At 33.3% G+C, this 22,919-nt stretch overlaps 1 protein-coding gene across 2 annotated transcripts in view; it reads right to left on the reverse strand.

The window, feature by feature from the left end:
• Positions 1-22,919, reverse strand: part of GPM6A (glycoprotein M6A) — a 242,296-nt gene that overhangs the window by 14,554 nt on the left and 204,823 nt on the right. For both annotated transcript variants that reach the window (XM_039846516.1, XM_039846517.1), the window contains 2 exons: positions 20,034-20,226; positions 6,670-6,826 (listed from right to left, as the gene is read on the reverse strand). In XM_039846516.1, coding sequence (XP_039702450.1) covers positions 6,670-6,826; positions 20,034-20,226 — 350 coding nt within the window. The remainder of the gene's footprint in view (positions 1-6,669; positions 6,827-20,033; positions 20,227-22,919) is intronic.

Consider the following 22,919-nt stretch of genomic DNA (forward strand, 5'->3'; position numbering starts at 1 on the left):
ATTAAGGATAGTAGGGAATTCACATAACAAATTCAAAGAGAGTCAGGATCAAACTAATGCGTCCTGAGATCAACCTTATTTCCTATAAATAGCCAAATGTCATTGCACTTCGGAAACTCAGAACATAATGAATACACACTTTCTAATAACACTGTTTAATCTCCTCTCAAAGCTCACTTCCTGTTAGTGTCTACTATGAAACACTAGTGGTTAGAGAGTCTGATGAGCTGACATCGATCCTAACAATGTCCTTAAACCATGACTTAGCAGACATATTTACACCTCTTACATCCCAGATGAAACAAAGCGGAGTCTAAAACTATCAGCACATAAAACTTGTTGAATATTAGGTTATTTAAATCAGTGAAAGAAATGGAGTAAATATCTTTCAATAGTGACATCCTTTTAATGTAATTATTAAAGTTAATCTCACTTTTAGATTTATTTCATCTTGCTCAACAAATTCTTAATGAGGCTGTAGTAGGTGCAAAGCTATACAATAGGGTTTCAGCCACAGAGAACAATAAACACTTCCTTCTTAATTTCCTCATCAAAAGAATAAATATATTCCATGTGAAAATCTAGCCAACATCTGGTCTTGAAACACATTTGATTGTCTATGGAAACCTTTTGGTTGACTCCACCAGAGAGAGAGAGGAAAATATTTCTTGGGTAGTCTTTATTGTTTCTCCTTTCTGGATGTGGAATGAAGCAAATCAACAGACGAAGCTTACTAGGCTGTGTGTTTGCCTTCTCAGAACTCCTTTTTCATGGCCTTGCCCACCTTCTCAAAGCCATCCTGTGAACCCAGTTTAGGTGAGAAGTGTCCTTCAAGCCTCAAAGTATTGATAAACATTGCAAGTATTACTATCCATTGACTTCTGACATTATTCGTCTGTATGACACTATGTAATCATTTTCCATTCTTTGCTATTTGATTCTAATCTGTAAGAGGGTAGAGAATGATTGATTTATCAAGCACTGACATGCCACTCACTATATTCCTTACCTAAATGTCACATTGTTTAGCAAAAAAAGGGGTCTTATAGCATATTGATTAAAGGCACAGGCTTTTGAGCTAGATTGAGTCCAGGCTTCTTTGTTATGCTGCTGTGTCTGCCTTTGTGAAATGAGGATACCTGCTAAATTGATCTCTCATGATTGCGGTGAGGCCAAAATGCACTTTTTGAACTTGGTACGTAAGAAGTATAGACAAAATACTAGCTATTTTTATTCTATTTATTGTTACTGTGATTACTACTATTACCACCAAGATATATGTTTTGCCTGGATGATAGGACTCTACAGAATAAGGGAATTAGATTTCATTTCATGTTTTTGGGAAAATAAAAAGAATGAGAAGTTCTTGAGTCTGGGAAAGTTATTCAGAGGGGTCTCCCACTCAAGGAGAAAAGCTCTAGGAAGTTTGGAAACTACCCTAAAACTGAAGAAATCTTGTTAATGGAACTCCTTGGAGGAAAAAGCCCTCTTTATTAACATTTTCATTATTTGCAATCGTAGATCTCAAGGCTAATTTATAGTCTCAAGAACAATAACAGGATACGGGGCAGCTTGAAGCACATTACTCTGGAGAGTTAAAAGCAGCTCGAAAATCCATGGGAGAGTAATCAGCATGCTTTTGGCTACATCCCCTCTATCTTGTTTTTTCTTTCTGTCCCAGGGGACTTTTCAAAAGCTTCTTTTGAAGGTGCTGTAAAATGGGACTTATAATTCAATAGATTTAGATTCAAAGTGGATTGGGACACTTTGAACTGTGTTGCTGCTGCTACTTACAAGGCAATGAAAGGTATGGATGGCTTCAGAAACACAGAACTGACTCAGATTTGCTTCCTATGTGAGCTATAATCTTACAGAAAATTCATAAAGCTGCATGTTACAGAGTAAGTCTTTGCTGTGAGAAAATATTTTCATTACTATTAACGTATAAGTTTTGTTCTAAGAAACACACCAAAGATTTTATTTTTGAAATTTTAGTACAAACCAGTTATATTTCAGAGTAGCAGTTCACATTCCCTCAAGTATCCAAATTAAACAAGCTAAAATTATAATTCTATCTTCTTATTTTATATTTTATCTTAGAACATGATAATTACTAATATTGAAGAATTATTCAAATTAATCAAGTGCAATCCTAGGTAAATATAATTTCTATATGTAATAAAATGTCTCATAATTTCCATAAGTTTATTTCTAGCTTACCATTTCTGGTAATATGACAGGTAAAAATTTTGTCACATGAGCATTAAATAAATAAATAACCTACTCTTATTTTCAACTGAGGTATAATGAACATATAACATTATATTAGTTGCAGGTACACAACATATTGATCTGGTATTTGTATATATTACAAAATTATTACCACAGTAAGTTTAATTAACATGTCACCAAACATAGTTATAAATTTGTTTTGTTATGAGAACTTTAGAGATCTATATCATAGTAATTTTCAAATATGTAATACAATATTATTGACAGTATTACAGTATTATTACAATCACCATGCCATACATTAAATCCCCAGGACTTATATATTTTATAATTAGAAGTTTGTACGTTTTGACCTCCTTTACCCATTGCACCCACCCTGTACTTGCCCCCACCTCTGGCAACCATCAGTCTGTTCTCTGTATCTTAAATAATCTACTCTTATTAGAACAATCTCTGAGAATTTGAAAAATTCTTCTGATTTTTTTTGGGGGGCCTTTATTAACATCTATTTTTAAATGAAACACTTTCTGAAATTCAACTCCATTATATCTCTTTGGGGAATACAGTGAAAACAAACAAATAAAAACTGGAAGAAATAAAAGTATTATTGAATCTGAAGTATGAGGACTGGGTCACTCATTATGTAAGTTGGGCATATCTCTTAACCTTCAGAGTCACTTCTTCAATCATGAGCCAGAAATGAGCTTACCTCTCTTAGGGCTATAATGTAAACAAAAGAGAAATTCATATATGAAATTACTTAATAATAAACATGGTCCACAATAAATCTTACTTTAAAAATAAACTCAAAGAGAGGAATTTGTTTGATTTAGCAAAATATTAATTATTTTGTATACCTAAAGGTTAGGTATGGACAGAAGTAACAGATTGATGGTGCATTTGTTGTCTGCTGCCTCGAATAACACTGAATTTTAAATTCTAGTAGCTCTGGACCTGTTTGTAGAAAAGAAGAAAGAATGGGTCCTGTGGATGTTAGATACATAAAGTTGCCTCACTGACTTTTCCTATTGCAGCCATGTATTAAAATGTTGACCATTTTATTCTAATTAAAAAAAAAAAATTCAGTAAAATTTCTCTGGTTTGATTTATACTAACTAACTTGCTGTTATGAGATAGAAAAAACTGCCATAAAATGAAAGGGATCAGGTGCCAGTTTCATAATTAATATCCAGCACATCTCATTATCACATCATTATTTTAATATCATTTCATCAGAATATGCAAATGACTATCAAAGTAAGCATCTTCTTGTTATATGTCTTGTCTTAGCTATGCTACACATATGTTATACATGCTACTATGTTAGCATTAAATTAAACAAAGGTGCTATGAATTATTTCTTAGTGGCTTAAAATAATAATAATAAAACATGTAATTACTGTTTTGATCTCAACCTGGATATTCTAATCATTGTTAGAAATTTAGCAGGGAGGCTGAAATTTAGCAGGGAGAACTGCAAGAGGAAACGTTTCCATAATCTTTGGAAGAAGGCTAAAATAGATAATTGCTCCTTGATTACAGTGTATTTAACTTGAGAATGTCTTGTAAAAGGTAATTGGTTTTTCATCTGAATTCCTATCAATTTAGACTTGATGTCTAAGAAAATCACAGTTTGTTGAGCTATAAACTTTCTGTGGCAACTTTAGCAGATGTGCACTAGTTGAGATAAAAATAACACCTTAGAAGTCAGCAGCAGCACTGATGAAAAGGAGCCAGCCGATTCTGACTCCAAAAGTCTCTGAATGTATAAATTACTAAAAAAATATGCCACATATTGAATGGAATGTTATGATATAATAAACACGTTCAGGTAGAATGCAAACCCAAGCTTTAGTTAAATGAACAAAGTATATCTACTGAAATACGCAAAGTCTCTTTGTAAGCAAACATATCCTATCGGGTTCTATTCAGGTCACTGTCTATGAGGTCTCTTTCTCATTAACTGTTTCAGGGCGGAGGATATAAAAACAGTTCATTAAATTTTAACTCAGAGGCCCATCATTTCACAATAATATGTTTTTAAATAATATTTCTTCATTTGGAATGGATCTAAAGAGTTATAAATCAATCATATTTCCACTTTAACAACAAAAAGAAACAGCTTTAGATTTCACTGAAGGCAGAAAAAGCTCAGAGCTTAGAGCTCCTGTGATGAAAACGTCTCGTTAGATAGACATTAAACTGAAGGAGCACAGCCTCAAAAGGACATTTTTAAAGCTATGACAGACTATAAAACAGGCTAACCGGTGAACTCATAAAACATGAAGTATACTGTAAGACAAACTCTACCCACAGATTTGGAAGAAAAAGAAAAGCAGAATGGAAATAGGAAAGAAAGTAAGATAAGTAGAAGGAGAGAGTGATTGATAAAACTTCCTTTTTTCTCCTGTGTGATTCCGTGGAGCCACAAGTGCTGCATGACAAGCAAGAGGGTGCAAGGTTCTATAGTGTTTACTTCTTGGGCAGTGGAGCTGGTCTCCTTCATGCAGGCAGTGTTGGGACAGCCAGGGTATGACTTGGAGGCTTTACCACTGCATTGCTCCTCTGCAGAATGCACAAGAATGCAGCTTCTGCTTCTGCCTTGGTTCTGCTCATTTCTGGGTGGGGGTGGGGGTGGCTAAAGGAGTGGGTGGGAGCACCTCTGGAGGAGCCCACGCAGCTGCTGCCACCCTTCTGGTCTGTTGGGTGGGACTGGTGACACAATTGTTACTATTATAGAAAAATATGTGGCCTGTGTTTTTGCTTTAAAAATTCTTATTTGAGATATCTTTGAGATGTTTGAATGGCAAACAGATAGTTATTAATTGTACATAGATGTGCTCTCTCTTCTGTAATGTTTTACTTCTGCATACAATCCTGTGAAAAAATTATACAATTCTTAACAAAACAACAATCAACACTTTCCAACAAAGGTTATTCCCCAATGGTAAAAATGTGCTTAGAGACTCTTTTTCTCTACCATTTCACTAGCGCTTTAGAATCATGAACTCTGAGCTGGACTGAGATTTAGAGATGCAAGAGGTATTGTAATGATATTGTCCCAATGATAAGAAAAAGCCTATCATTAATTGAATTCACTATACTCTTGGCAGAATATAAATGAATCTAAAGTCTGAACTCACCTTTTTAGAGAAATTGATTAGTTATCACTGATAATTAGCCCACCGAATAGTCATATTTTATTTTTCAATAAATCCAAAACCTTTAGCTTAACTCCTTCCAGACCTGTAATTTGATATTACCCATCCTAAAAACAGGTATTACAATAAGCATCGTCCCAAAAAAAGAAATGAGTCTTAACAAGAAATTATTCTAGAGACAACTACAAATACCCACAACAAAGGCAAATTGTTTTATCAGATTATTATCACTACTGACACTGAGCAGCATAATATAACTTGTTACAAGCTGGTAAAAAAAAAAAAGTTTGATAGTTAACAGGTAATTTTTAACTTTTCTGTAAGACTGAAATAAATTATATCATTTCTTATTAGAAACACCTTACTAATATGAAATATGTTGCAATTAAATATATGTTCTTATATAACACTGGAAAAATAACAGACATGTTAGTCAAGACGAATGCTCTAATGTTCCATTATAGAAAAATTATTCTGCATAAAAATGCAAGAGTACATTCAACCATATCACTCTTAACTTTCACCACTTTTGTGCTTTAATAGATATACGTGCATTGTCTTCACTGCATTAGCCCTAGACACAGGGGTACCAGTCTGTGGCCTGTTAGGAACCGGGCCGCACAGCAGGAGGTGAGCGGCAGATGAGCTTCATCTGTATTTGCAGCCACTCCTCAGTGCTAGCATCACTGCCTCTGTTCCACTTCAGATCATCAGGCTTAGATTCTCATAGGAGCTCAGGTCCCTGGTGCCAAAAAGGTTGGGGACCACTGCTCTAGAGTATGACAAGTTTGATTTACCATTAAATATCATATCAATAAGGATTTAAAACCTAAAAAAGTATAACAGTATAATTCTTATGTCACTATTAAACAGAAATTTGATGACATAGTTCCCCCAAATTTAAGGTAACATACAGAGACACATATTTAAGGAGAAGAGACACATGTATGTATTGTCTTTAAATTGCAAATGGGGTTTTCTGATATTCTATTGTATTGGAACCCCAAAGCCCTTTGGAAAAACTCATAAATCAATCAACAATTTTGCTGCCTCTAAAATAAAACTAGTTGTGTTACCTGTAATTTGAGAATTTGAAACTGAATTTTCACATGGAATCATCTTAATTTAGAAAATGATATTATGATTTAAGATAGTAATCATAGGAATGAATGTTACTGTGTTAAAAAAATACATTAATTCTTGGCAGATGAATACAAACACCTGTGTGCTATTGAAATAAATCCACATAAACACTGAACATAGACAAATAACATACCCAGGCGCTCACGCATCTGCCACAGGTGGTGATTTTGAAATCTCCATAGAGATCTTTGATGGCACCAGTGGTGAAGAAACCTTCCACCATCAGCAAAATGCCATACACAAAGAAGGCAGCTGCGATGCCATAGATCACATACTTAAAGATGTCGATCCTGGGGAAGAGAAGACAAAGTGATTTATTTCAATAACTTCATGGCTGATCTGCAGCAATAAATTCTCAAGAGTTCCTGTTTCCTTTGGAATGAAAGCTATAGAATATTTATGCTCATAATGGAGGTTGAATTTTAAAACATTTTTGTTCTCTATGCCTAATGTTTACATATTTTGTTCTGTCACTTCCAGTATCGGTTGACAAGGGCTTTTCATGTTTGTAAGTTTCTTTCCTCTCTCTTCTCCTCATCCCTTCCCTGATTCATACCAAGGTAGTCTTGGATAAGCGATGAATCACATTTCAAAAGGAGTTTGCTTAAATTCACTTGATAAGTAGAATAATCATCATATGATTTCTCTAATTATGATAAAATATAAAGATTTATGTATATATCATTGAGTTTTAAAAACATTAAAAGAGTAAGAAAACTTTATGGTTAATTATGTTTTTATTTTCAATAAAATTACCACCTCATTTTTGCTATTATAAAAAGTCAATTGTATTTTATTTCACATTTACTACAAAACACTAATATTTTCTGCTGATGATAACATCAATAATAGAAATGATAATTTTAAAAATAAATTATAATTTTGACAAGTAAGATTTTTAGGCAGAATCACTAATGAATATTATGTGTATTGGGACTGAACCAAATTATAGCATAATTCCATACAGAAATAGGTAGGTTCTATCTTTTCTCAAAATTGAGTGCCCATGTATAAGAGAGAGAGAGAGAGAGAGAGAGAGAGAGAGAGAGAGATTGTCTATAAATTGCAGATGGATTTTTCTGTTATCCTAAATATTGCATGGGACCCGCAAAGCCCTTTAAAAGGATAAAAATCTTAATCGTTTTTGCTGCCTCTGGAAACAAAACTAGTCATTTAGTCATGCTATGTGGACAGGTATACTATACATATTAGCTATTATTCTGTTTTTGCATTCTCGATATCCACTTGTAAGAAAATTGCTATTTGTTTGTTTATAAAATTTTAGTTTTTCAATTAGTGTTGAAAAATTGCTCTTTATTTCACATCATCAAGCTTGATTTTTACTCTCCTCTTATTTAGAATGAGTTGAGTAGGTAGGTTGGCAGCAAATGATGGAGAGACCCTGTTGACTTTATACAAGTGGGATAATGAGGGAATAGAAAGTTGCTCATGCTGTTGGAGATTTAGAAACTGGACACTATGACAATATTTTGTGAAGGATACATGTAATAGCATAAATGAATTCATTGTATATAAAAAGAGTAAGAAGAGCTTGCTAACTTAATGGTCAATGTATCAGCGCAATTGTTTAGTAACTGATTCCCACTGTCCAAAAAAATCTAAATATTGCACAATTCTATTTGTCAAGGGCAATGAGACAGAGAATGTGAACTGCATAAGCCCATCATGCATGTCAAAGAATCTGAGGATTTCAACCTACAGATCTAATTTGACATCATAAATACTTTGAAGAGTTTGGTTTAATAGGCTTTTTCATAAAATTTCTACATTAGAATGACATGTAAAAATGTATTTTATAATTTCTATTTGGAAATAATTTCAAATGTATAAAAAAGTTGCAGAAAATGAATAGTACAAAGAAAAACTGTGCATTCTTTATTTTGTAACATTTTACCTCATTTGCTTTGTTTTCTTGTGTTTCTCTCTCTCCCTCCCTCCTTCTCTCTCCTTTCTCTCACTCTCTCAATAATTATACTGAACATGTAGAAATTCTCCACAGTACAGTTATCTATTTCAGGAAATATAACATTTATATGATACTTGTGTCAAATCTATTATTCGTATTTCAGTTTTATCAGTTGGACTGACCCAATGATGAACTTTATATTTATAGCATTTCTCCCCTTTTACTATGGGATCCATTCTAGGGGTAAGTATTGCATTTATTTGCCATGTCTTTTCAGTATCTCTTAGTCTGGAACACTTCCTTTCTTCATTTGTATGACATTAATGTTTGTTCAGGAAGAAAATCCCACAACCTCGTTACCAAATAGAATGTTCTTCATTTTGGGTTTTCTGATGTTTCCTCGTAATTAGGTTCAGATTACTCATTCTTGGCTAGAATACTATACAGTGATATTCTATCCATCTGCCCCTCAGTAGTGCTGCTAATTTTGAGCATCTAGTCAATATATCTGATTTCTGTACTGGCTTCTGAGTTTCTCTCTTGCAAAAGCCCCTGAGCCTATTTCTCACAAGATACATTTAAGGCCTACCTGAATATTCCAAGATAAGCTTCTCCTCTCAAGATCTCTAACTTAATTTTATCATATAACTTAAAATTCACTCTTTTCCATATAAGGTAATATTTCCAAGTTTCAGAGATTAGGAAGTGAGTATATTTGGAAGAAAGCATTTCTTTTTTAACTTATCACAATACACAAGGTTGTTTTCTGCTCTTGCAACAATTGCTGCTTGTAAAAAGTTTACCTAAGCACAAAAATATCAGAAATTTTTAGAGATACATGAGCAATGTAAAAATGCCTATATAGTTCTTTCTGGAGGCACTTCCAACCCACCTCCCCCCTGTTTTATCGTAAGAAGAATCCAGGGGAGCATAAGCAACCACTCGAAACATTGGAATATAGAGGAGGTGAAAAGAAAAGCACCTTTCTAGGTTCAAAGAAGGGACCAAAGCCCATTTCTACAAAACCTAAAATAAATTCCAACACATACACACATGTACACAATCTTTTATTGATTATTTTTATTTCAGTTTATAAATCGTACTAGTGAAACTGCTATATTTCCTAATAAATTCTTGAGAAATAGAAATGGATGGATGTTTTCATATTTTTTAAAATCTGGCAGAACCTTAAACTCAAAATATATTCAATGAGGCATTTCTACTAAAGTCAGGAATAAAGAAATCAATGATAATTTCTGATTCTATGTAACATTATTCTGAGTGTATTTGCCAATTTAATTAACTTAGGGACAATAATCAGATTATAAGAACTGGAAAAGAAGTACTAAAATTACCTCTATCTGCAGATGATATGATGGTGTACTTGGAAAATCTTAGAGAATGAGTGATAAAAATAATTTAAATAATAAGAGAATTAAGCAATGTAGTATGATATAAAATTGCCCGCAAAAATCAATAGCATTTGTATAGACAAATAAAGTCAATTAGAAGATAAACTGGTAGAGAAAAATTAGATTTTTCTCTAGAAATGGGATTGCTGGATCATTTGACAATCCTATGTTTAATATTCTGAGCAAGTTCCATACTGTCTTTCATACCAGTTGCGACATATTACATTCTCAGCAACAGAACACGAGGGTTCTAATTTCTCCATATCTTAGCCAATACTTGCCTTTTTTGGGGAGGGGGGGTCTGTTTTTCATATAATGACCATTCTAACTGTTGTGAAGTGATCTCATAGTGGTTTTGATTTATATTTCCTTGATGATTAGTGATGTTGAGCAGCTTTTTATATACCTGTTGGTTTTGTATGTCTTCTTTGAATCAATGTCTATTCAGTTTTGTTTTTTGTTCCTTGGGGTTTTTTTGCTATTGAATTATAGGAGTTCCTTACATATTTGGATATTAATTCCTTATAAGATATATGACTTGCATAAACTCTCTTCCATTCTGTAGGTTGCCTTTTCATTCTGTTAATTGTTTTCTTTGCTACACAGAAGCTTTTAAGTTTGATGTAGTTTCACTTGTCTATTTTTCTGCTCACTACTTGTACGTTTGGTGCCATATCCAAATCATCACCAATAACAATATTATAAAGTTTCCCCGCTCTGTTTTCTTTTATAGTTTCAGGTCTTAAGTTTAGTTCTTTAATCCATTTCGAGTTGATTTCACTCCCTTCTGGCCTACGAGGTTTCTGCAAAGAAATCCTTTGATAGTTTCACAGTTGCCTTTCTAAGTGAAAATTTGATTTTCTCTTGCTACTTTCAAATTTCTGTGTTTCACATTTGACAATTTGATTATAATATGTTCAATGTGGATTTCTTTAAATTTATCCTAATTAGAGTCCACTAAAGTTCTTGAATCTTGATGTCTATTTCCTTATGTAGATTTGGGTAGTCTTCTGTCATTATTTCTTTAAATGAGCTTTCTGCTCCTTTTCCCCTCTTCTTCTGGAATCCCATAATATATATATTGGTCCACTTGATGGTGTCATATAAGTCCCTTTGGCTTTCTTCACTCTTTTTCTTTTTTTCTTCTTCTGTTTTTTGTTTGTTTGTTTGTTTTTCTGGCTGGATAATTTCAAATGACCTATCTCTGAGATTGTTCATTCTTTATTTTGCCTTGTCAACTTGCTTTTGAACCCCTCTAGTGAATTTTTCAGTTCATTTATTCAACCCTCAAATTTCAGCTTGATTCTTTCTTATATTTTCTATCTCTTTGTTGATATTCTCATTTTGTCCATTGTTTTCTTGAGTTCAAAAGGCATCTTCATGATGGTTATTTTGAATTCTGTCATGTAATTCATGTAGCTCAATTTCTTTAAGATTGATTTCTAAAGATTTATCTTGTTGCTTTTTGGGGGTTGTATTTCCCTGTTTCTTCTTAGTGTTGGGCGTCCATGTATTTGAAAAAAATAGCTATCTCTCCCAATTTCGGGTGGGTTTGACTTTGAAGAGGCTGTGTGTGCAATTTCTCAGTTAGAGAGGCTTGCAGGTTTCTATTTCAGAAGTTCAAATCTTGTTCTCTCTGGTGACTGCAACACTATAAATTCTGATTCTACAAAAACGAGCTGCCCCAATCCCTTTTGTTCTCACTGGCCATTTAGCATCCAGAGTTTGCCAGCTCCCATCACATCCTGAGTTAGACAAGACAGATACGAGTCCTTCTGGTAGCTGGTTCACTGTAAGACTGGACAAAACTCTAAATCTCTCTATCCCTCCCAAGAAAGAGCCTCAAGTGGTGCACTTTCTCCTGATTGTACTGAGCCATGCTGCTGTAGCAAGCTGCTCCCAACTCTTCTTTGTTCTCAGTTACCCAAACATGCCAATTCTGTCATGGATTAGGTTCTGGATATCTGTGGGGTCATTATTCAGCCTGCCACAAACCAGATACTTTATTAAGGGTTAATGTTAATTTCTTGACATTCAAATATTCCTAACATAACATTTTTCTTCAAACCATCTGAGGGTGGACATTTGCTGAAATTACATTCCAAAATGCATTTCAAAATTTTAAATCATCGAAATATTTAAATTATAATATACCTGACACTGTCTTACTGGCTTGAATCCCTCTATCACCAAAGTACTCTTTTATCAACATGCAATATATAAATTTAACAGAACATATAACTTCAAATATGATAGGAGGAAAATTAAACTCTTCTTATCTATAAAAATGAGTTTTTTGTTGATATGTCAACGAAATGCATTAATAATACTCCGATCATGAAGTTATTGATTATGTGTCCATAGGATCAAATAGCAGAGACTCATAAGGAGTTTTACTTTTACTTCTCTATATTTTTTCCAAAGTAATAATCCGTATTACCACACACCTTAATGAAATTCTTCTAAATGCAAACTTCCAAATTTAACAATGTTTCTGTAAACAACTGTTTTACTGATTAAAATGTTTGTTGTAGAAGAAATAAAATGTTTGTCGTACAAGAAATAAAAGAAAAAACAGAAAAACAAAGACTACTCACTGTTTATCCTCCCAGTTTTTTATATGAATAAATTCCAAAAGTTATGATTATATACTGCTTTGCAAACTTTATTTTTAGTCATAATGTTATGAATATTTTAAGCTATTATATAATTTTATCAAGATTTTTTTTTTTTAAAGTCTATGGTACATCCTATCATTTGAAGGTATTATAATATGTTTTACTAATTCTTACTTTTGGTCAGTGCCAAGAAGAATAATGAAATTCCCAAAGATGTTCACCTCTAATCTCCAAAATCAGTGACTACATTACCTTGGTAAATGAGATTTAGAAAATATTATTAAATTAATGAATTTTAGATTTGGAAATGGTCCTGTGTTATCTGGGTAGGCCCAGTTTAATCACAAGAGTCTTGATAAGCGAAAGAGAGATGCAGGAAAGTCAGGGTCAGATTCAGAGAGAGATCTGATGTTCCACTGCTGGCTTTGAAGATGGAAGGGGCCAGGAGCCAGGGAATGCAGGTGGCCTCTGGAAGCTGGAACGAGTAAAAATATGGATTCTTCCTAGGGCCTCCAGATGGAACACAATCCTGCCAATACCTTGATTTCAGCCCATTTCAATAAGCCCAGTAAGACCCATTTCAGACTTTTGACCTCCAGAATTGTAAAAAAGTGAGAAATTTGTGTTTTTTTATCTACTAAATTTGTTATAATTTGTTTCAGCATCTATAGGAAGCTAATGTATTACTATTATAAATAGCACAGTAATTCTTTCGGCACAGTGTATGTTGTCTTCATGGGATAAATTCCTAGAAAAATTTAAGATATATATTGTAAAAATTGTGTCCAGAAAGTTTGAACTTAAATAAAGATGCATAATTAGTAAGAGGGCCTATTCTCTTTGTTTCCTAATACCAGGTATTATCATTTAATTTTTCTGATAAATTAATAGTTAAAAAATAATGGTATAATTTTAATAAATTTTCTTAGTTTAGTAGTGTAGATAAATATATCTTTATGAGATATTCATCATTTTATATTCTTTAATAAAATGTGTTTTTATATCTTGCCAATTTTTCTTGAAGAATATGTATCTTTTGTCTTTGATTTAATTCTGCATTTATTAAAATTAAGAACTTGTCATGTAAGTGGTAAATATTTTTCTCAGTTTTTGCACACACTTTAATGTTTTTTTTTAATAATAGTTTAATGAGTAAAGTTTAATTTATATTATGTCAAATCTATAAATCTTTTCCTTTGTGGTTTCTTATATTGCTTATATACTTCTTGCCACATACTAAGTGAAATCGTATCTATATTTTTTTCTAGCTTTTACAAATTAGTTTACTCTTAAATGTTAACTTCTAATCCATCTGAAATTTTTTGGTAAAATGTAAGGGCATAATTTTATATGTGTCTATAAGTATTTATGTGTATATTTATGCCAATATCACATAGTATTAATTATTGTAGTTTTTCTACTCCCTTTGTTTCATTAACCTGAAGCATCCTAGAAATCAGCTCAAGTACAGCTACCATTCTCCGATTCATACTTGTTTAGTCTGATGTACATGGCACTTTTGCTTACATATCTTTCTTATGTCAGTACTTGAGGAAAAAGGTCTTGTTCTACCTTGTACCCCTAAATATTAGCACGGTGAATGGCACATAGCATAACCCAGTATCTTTTTGCTAAATGAATGAATTTGTTAAAAGACAAACCAGACAAAAGATTAGCCTGAAAAAGTATATCTGCACATTTGAAAGCAAGAACAGTACAGAAGTATAGTAAATTCAGTTTTAAACATATTTCCACACTTGATATTCACAATAACCCAAAGAGCCAAATAGAAACTAATACTAACATAGCTGTTCTTGAATAAAGAAGACTAAGGTTTATTCTAGAATGTAGGTGAATTATAGAATGTAAGCATTTTAGAACTAGAATTCTTTGTTATTCCATTACCGGCTTTGTCTGGATACCTTCACTGACAGGCAAATCACTTCATTCCAAGGCAGCACATGTACTCTTTAGAAAGCTGTGACTTTTGTAAAGTTCTTTATACTGAGACAAAAAATGATTTCCCTATAAACTGGAATTCATTGGCCCAAATCTCTCTCCTTGAACCACAAAAAAAAAAAACAAAGCAAGTTTCCTTCTACTTCACAATCTTACAGATATTATTTGAATGAAATCATCATGTTCTTTGTAAACATTTTTTTGTTGTACTCCTGGGTATTAGAAGAGAAAAGAGAAATTAGGTCTTTGATTCTAATTTGTTTTGAAATCTACTCAGGTGTTTACCTTAGCTGAAACATCTACTCTAGTCAAATAGCACATCAATAGGAGCATTATGATAAGTCGGGTGACTTAACTGGTCAAACAGATTTTAGGAAGCATGGTCGTGGGCATTTAAGTTGTGATACAGCTTCAGAGAATACATCATCATCATTGTCACAACCATCGTTACCATCATTATCACCATCATATTCATCAACCGTTAGTGCTTATGATGTGCCAGCTGTGTTAGAATTGTTTTAAAATATCAACTCATTTTATCCTCATAACAACTTTAGGAAATAGGCAGCATTAGTAAGTCCTTTTTATTGATGAGGGACTGAGGTAGACAGGTTAAGTAACTTATGCAAGGTAAGACAGATAGACGGGGGCACAGCCCACATGAAACAAACCCCAAGAGTTTGGCCCCAGAAGCAGTACTCTTATTCACATACTATGTTGTATGTCTATCTAAATCCCTCATGGTTTATGTACTGGTTTGGTTGTTGTTGTTTTATATTAGTGGTTTTTTTTTTTAACACTTATTTGAGGACTACTAGTCCAGTTGAAATATTGCCTAAGGATATATTCACTGTTTAATTTATCAGAAGTTAGGAATTCAGCATGATTTTTTCACAGAAGTTTTAGCTAGGACTGAAATTATTTTTTACTTTCTAAGACTAATCAATAATCTTGCATCAATACTAATTTGTCTGACTTTCAAACTTCTTACAAATAGAAAACCTAAGCAATCTGGTTTGACTGTCAACCCCTATGTCAGAACAGATGGTTTGCACACTGCTATGATTTCTATCAGCCTATGAAACCTGATTTTATCTTGCTATAAATTCTTAGTTCCTTTTCTTTTCTCACTCCCATCCATTAAGCTAATGAAATAGTTTCCTATTTCATTAACTTCCAAGAAATAAACATAAACTACAAACAGACTGAGATTTATATACACATGAAGTATACACACATGAAGTTTGTTGAGAGCAAAACCACTATATATCTATTTGATTGAGCTTACTTTTTGCTTTATGCAAACAAACTAATTTTTTTTTGTGTGTATTAAATGTCAAAGAATTCATTATCTAATAAATTCAGTTTTTGATCCATTGACCTCAAGTCACAGTTGTAAAAATTTGAAAATGAAATATATTTGCTCTGGAAATCTATGGTATCAGATCCTGGACTCAAGCTATAATTCGTCAAAACCCAAATGCAATCCCTGTCTAATAAATTATAGGGGGTATATTTGTGAATAAGGCTGTTGTTCCTTGCTCAGTCCTCAGGAGAATTATTGAAGAAGCCTAGTCACTTAGCAAAGTTAGTGATTTGAATCGTTTCATATCTAATTAGTTTCTAATTAGTTTCCATATTTCATTATCTTATATGAATCTGCTTCACAGAAGTAAAATAGCTAACAATACTTCTGCTCATTCAGTCAAGTGAAACCTGTGGAGCAATAATAACACCTTGCCAAGAGCCTCTCAGATGAGAAAGTCTGAGTCACAAATCAGAAAACAGGTCTCATCACATAGCAGAAAGTGGCAAGGCACTGATTTGTTTCCAGTGTTGAGTCTAACTGGCTACACCAAAAAACAAAAGTTGTCCTTAATGTGTGGGAATATTCCTGAATGGGGAAAGTGAGCAAACTTACACACACATTGTGACAACAGTTTGGAGCCAACAAATAACCACAAACTTGAACGACTAAAGAACAGATTTAAAAAGGAAAAGATTCTGGGAAACCAAGGAGATAAGGAACAGAGTAATACTTAAAAACATACCCATGGGTCACAAAATCTTTGAGAAATTCACTCTATCCCCTTTCTATGGAGGTTGTCACATCTCAAATGGAATTTGACAAAGTGGTTTAATGGCTGACATCAGCTGAAGATGTAGGAGCTACATTTCAGATCACAACCCATTGGTAAAACATGATGGTATTTAGAATTATATGTCTACAGTAGAGATTGCATGAGAATGAAGATTATTTGCAAATTTATTTATAAGAAGTAGATTTTGCATGCTAGACAGATGATTGGTGAAATGGAACAGCCTTATTTCAGTGTGCCAGCCCTTCATATGTCTCTCTATAGACTTGGAGACATTGACCATGTGGAGATACATGTAGGTGTTGAAGAGGAGAGACAGTGAAGAAACAGACAATGAAAGGAGTAACACTTCAGATTCTGATGACCACAGGTGGAAAACTGGGGGCTTAGGCAATTGGTTTTATCTTTTAGTTAACACATCCAGTAAACAGGCATCTTTTCCTTTATAAGTATATGATGTAGGAGTGTTCAATATGGTTAAATCAAGCATGAGAACTATGGAAAAAAGAAATTGACTCTCTGTAAATTAAGGTTGGCTAACACATCATGTCTTCATGATCATTCTCTTACATATTTTTTCCAAACTTGCCTGGGCTTATTTCTAAGCAAGTGTTTTGCCTGCAAACAAATCTTTCACTCATTTCTGCTTCACATTCCTTATTTTACTTCCTGTTTTCCCCTTGTCTTATCTACTCCTATGATATCCTTGTAAGGCAGCCCTGTAGGGTAATCTCTACCTCATCTAAACCTTTATGTAATCTTTGAATGTACCGGTTGGCACTAACTATACTCAGTAGTTTATGGTACAAATCTTCCCTATTGTGTTTTGATGAACTATTTGCTGACACAGAGAGAGTCTTAATTCATTTGGTAGCTTCACCAATCTAGTATAAAGAATTTCAGTTATTTAAAATATGAAAAGAGAGATCATTTGAGCTTTTGCTTTTATTACAATAAAAATGGTAATCTTCCCATTCCAAACATATATCATTGGTTTCACATTTAACTTCCAATATAAGAAGCCAATGGTAAGTACTAACTTACCAAGTTAGTACCAAGAAGTCAAAGTACTAACTTAAGCATATTATCTCTGATTTCTCTTCTCTGAACTCCCACACATACTACTCCTTCAGAAGTTTAGCAGAGCTCTGTGATATATTAAAATTTGCTGTCTAAATGTCAAATAAATATCTTGACAATTGGTTTCTGATAGATGTATACATCATTTCATGACACCAATTAGGCTTATGCTTTCTTAAAAACATCTATTCTAAAACTAAAGTTAGCAATTTGGATGTAGCCTAAATATGGAGAATCTGTAGATTTTAAGGACATCTGTGGTAGCTTAAAATAATGCATAGTGAAAACATATTTTGTCCAGTGTAGGCTGAGATAAAATTAAAAAGAAAATGTCAGTTTTATCACATTAAAATACATCCATGAAATCATTTTCTTAAGGTTCTCTAAAAACTAATCTGCAATAATCCAAAGCATTTTCAATAGTTTAATTATATTTTAAATGATGAATATCATCTGTAAACTCTCAAGGATTAAGTCATGCTATAAAGCCAATTTAATGGAAATTGATAGACTGTCTACTCTGGAATTCAATTTAATGGTTAATGCTAAGTTTTCAGAACTAATTTGTAAGGTAAAGTTACACTGGGAAATATAAGGAAAGTGATATGATTCCTTTGTCATTTTTAGGTCATGATTTTAAAAATTTGCTATTAATTCTCCATTTCCATTTGTCAGTGACATTGATGAAGCTCTAAATTGATACTTCATAGTTAAGGACTATGTTTTTAAATAATCTCATGTCTTATCTGGGTGGCTAATCAACTTCCTCCTCCTTTTAATGTGTGTGTGTGTGCGTGTGTGTGTGTGTGTGTGTGTGTGTGTGTAGCAAGAAGGTCTTTGGCAGGCTGGTGGAATTCCCAGTCTCATGCACTTGCTTTATTATATTTTTCATTTTGTGACCAATCTTTCTCAAATTTTAAGTATCAATATATTTTAGATAAACATAAATATTTCAACTTTCTTTTTTTCTAAAACTTTGCTATCTCTCTGACCTAAAGTACATGCCCTTCACCCCACAAGGTAGGGAATTCTTACTCTGTTACTTGATGTAAATGTGTACCACTTTTTCTTTTTTTATTTTCATGGAAGTCAGTAATTTTAACATAGAATAATAAATATAATTTATAAACAATACTTTGTTCAAGACAATTTATATGCCTGTAGCTGGTGGATTATTTTAAAAATTAGGAACATGGTATGTTTTTTGATATTGGGGTTGGAGAAAAGATGTCCACTACTTAGAAAATTGTCCAAGTTGACCAGGTGCTCTCTTAGATTAGTCTTAGGTTATACTTACACTCTCAGTAGAAACTGCCCCAGTAAATAAGACATGTAATTAACCTCTTTTTGGTGGAGTTGTAAAAGTAAAAAGCAGTCATCCTAACTAGGCATACAACTACTAAGACTTGTAACTCTAAAAGCATCTTATTTCAGAAAGCATATATACAAATTGAGAAGGTTTAAATTTATTGAGATTGACAAAATAAGCAACATGGAAACATTATAATCATGCAGTATCATGAAGCATGAAATAGATGCAAGAAGTTTAGGGGCAATAAACGCTACAGTGGCTAATGCGATGAAAAGTTACTGTCTGCTAGGATTATAAAATAAACTGTAATGAATAAGTCATTTTCTTTTTGTGAGCAAGAAATCACTAAATAAATTATCTGAATTGAGAACTTATTTGAAAATAAAGTTTGCTATAATTCAATCCTAAACTTTTGTTCTCTGTAGTATAGACAATAAGGAACTTCAACTTGAAATGCAAATTCTTATTTACTTCTAGACTATGTTTGAGTTACTTTGCTAAAAAAATTAACATCACCATAATTTAGTGATCCCAGGAGTTTATATGTTAAGAGTAAATTACGCATTTTAAGCATAATTAGTGCTTGCAAAAAGGTGCTCATTATTTATGATTTATCCTCTTGCAAAAGTCAATAAGAAACTTTCATAATGTTTATGTAGATAGTCACATCGTTTCTGCGAGGCGTGAAAAGAAAGATGAGTTAAAATTTTTTAAAAGGTGGGAGTACCTATAGAGTTCGGGTGATCTTCCTAGAATTAGCAACAAAGTCTACATTGATACCTGGCTCTGTTCTCTATCTTCTGTTCTATTAAAGCAGCCTCTACTCAGATTAGAAGAGCAAAAGAAATGCAAGTATTTCACTTAATGGTAACTGAAATTTTACAGTCAAATTAAAATACAAATTAAAACTCTGATTTTCTATGTGTCTTATATTCACAGTGAAGGTCAATGTCCTTTTGACTCATGTATATACCCTAAGAGTACTTTTTTCATCTATATAACATTGCCTAACTTAACTCTAGACTGCTACTTATTCAACACACAATGTGAACATACGCTTTCAAAATAACAAGCAACTAGAATGACTTACATGGTAAACACGTCCAGTGTATCTCCAGCAGTCCTTGCCATCTCGAAGTAGGTCTGCAGAATGTTGACAGTTCCAGAAAGTGCTTCATGACCACAGCCACAGAACAGGGCAACACCAGCATAGAGCAGGATGGTGGCAATAAGAGAGGCATAGGGAATGCCTCCCAGGCATTTAATACAGCACTCAAAACAGCCTGCACAAGATCAACAGGAAAAAAAGTTAGAGATTAATATTTCTGTTAATCTAAATTTTTTTAAAAACTTCAGCATTATGGGGAAGTATAATTGCATCAGGTCAACCTTGTAAATCAAGTCCTAGGCTGGCCCTAGAGGGTATCAATGTCAAGTTTCTTGATTATAAACCCATCCTCCAGACAAAAGAATGCTTGCTTCTGTTGATGGCCTCCCTCTCTACCCCAAAACCAACAGAACCTTCCTTTCCACCCAAACTTCCTATAATAATTAATCTTCACATGCATGCATATCATTCCCTCTTGACTTTATAGCTCTCAAATTTCACATGCTTAAGTTTTTATTTCAATGACACTTTCTTTTGAACTCCTTGTAGCTGTATCTTTTAAATAGTGAGTCAAAATCTGCTACTTATGAACCCAGTTTACTAAATTTTGACCAGCAATTCTTAAAAGTGAAAGAGAACAGACTAGACAATATATAATGAGTGTATTGCATGTGGTAAGGCAAATTATTTTTGAATCTTTTCAGTTCAGATATTTATGTCTGTTGTTTTCGTAGTGACTCATAATGCAAAATCTATTTCTTGCTGTGGTGCATGATTGAAAAATGAGAAAGATACTGTCAAAATAGAAAAGAGAGACAGGGCAGGTTAGAATCCTGATCCATCACTGTACGTTTGGGGGGCAAGTTTACTCTTTTGATTTCATCATTGGTAAAAAGGTGACAGTAAGATCTTCTTGCAAATGATTCTCGTGAGCATAAAATGAGTTAATACATAAAATAGTGAATGACAAAGAGTTCTCAATAAACATTTACCATTATTAGAAAATAGCAATTATTAATATTAACTGTTATTGTGTTATAATATGGTTTTCGAAATTCTTTGGTCACCATAATCATTTTAGCTTTGTGAATCTTTGTCACTTTAGCCTCAATTTTCAAAAGATGGCTTTAAACATTTAGTCTGAGATATCGGAAAACCATGGTTGTTAATATTCAAAATAAAACCAGAATTTTCTAGGTGACTGCTAGGTATCTTTATCTAAGAGGTTAACTAGAAAACACTTAAGTATGTATGTTTTGCAAAAATAAATATTGATGAGATACTATGTGTGAGCCACTGGTGAGAAAGGACAATTTAGGTAATAAGGCTGACAGGTTGAGGGAACTCCAAAGATGATGTCACTTTCCCCTTGGTCCACCTCTGTCCCCACTTCTTCCTCAAACATATTCTAGTACAAAGATTTCCTCCTACTTTTCTTCTTTTGGAATTTCTTGATCCTTATGTAATGCTGAAACCTCTCAAAAACTCTCCATTTAATTGACTTTTTCTTTTTTCAGAAATAAATAACATGAGATTGGAAAATGCGTTCTTATTTAATGATATAGGAAGACCTGCGTGCACTTTATCTAGAGTGTATATATTTTTATAGCAACATACGATACATGTAATGATTGCAAAGTTCCTCTGTAAAGTAACTTTAAAGATTCATAGGAAGGATTAGTTTGCCATTTTAATATTGATTATTGAACTGGCTTTGTTAAGGGAATTATGGATTATCTCATTTGCCCCAGAGAAGATCAAAAAAGAAGTCTGAACACCACCCCCTTTCCATAACTCTTGCGTGTACAAAATCATTTTCTGAACATTCCTTCCCCCAACACAGACATACACACACGCATGCGCGCGCGCGCACACACACACACACAATGTGGGGAAGTAGGAAAGGTTAGAACAGCTTGACACTTCATTTGATAGGAGGAAATTTCACTGGCAGATGGATGAGGCCAGTGTGTGTAGTATCTGAATGTCATTGAACACAGTTTTGGGTGAAGATTAACAGGGTAGCAGAAAAATCTTTGGACTATTCTTTGTCTCTCTGTGCTATAAAATTTTGATATTACTGATTACTTAAAAATAAAGAAGAAAAATAAAATTAGTACCAACCCAAAGAAGAGTTACTCCTAATTTTGGCAAGTGCCCTCAACAGCCCCATGATCTCAAATCTGATTTCTTTGTGATTTATCTCCCCTACTATTCTCAAAGAATTTGAAATAGGTGTATGAGATTTCAACAGCAGACACTGAGGTAACAAAACCAGATTAACGTGTTCAACAAAACCCTCGGAATAGAAGTTCAACTATAAAAAATAAAGAGTCAAAACATCAAATTTATAGATAGGAATTACCTCTGCTGTGTCCTAGACCTAATGCTTCCAACAAAGATAAAATCAGAATGAGAACGGCTTGGAAGCATATGAAGTGGTAAGCCCATAGGTGATCACCAAAGCTGCCACAGATGATTTCTAATTAATTCTATTACTAACTCACAGTCGTTTTCTACTCATTTCACATTTTCTCGATTGTGATTTAGATGGACCAACACTACCTGCCATACAAGCAAGTTAACTCTAGTTACCTAGACCCATGTGGGAGGGGGTGCTATTAGTGTCATACTCTATATCATTTATTACAGCCTTAATTGAATAGTGACTTGTAAGTCTAAAAAAAAAAACAAGAGAGAGAGAGAGAGAGAAATTTCAATATGGGTAAACACCCAAACTGACAACTCTGAGTTAATGGGCATTTCCAAATGAGTTTAAGATCTCCAAATTAAAATGGAAATATTTCTTTTGCTCCCTATTTAAATGCTGCCATTTAAATAACTCAAAATTATATTACCCCTATTGAC

The sequence above is a fragment of the Pteropus medius genome, unplaced genomic scaffold, assembly GCF_902729225.1.
Source record: "Pteropus medius unplaced genomic scaffold, Ma_sr-lr_union100, whole genome shotgun sequence".
NCBI lineage: Eukaryota > Metazoa > Chordata > Mammalia > Chiroptera > Pteropodidae > Pteropus > Pteropus medius.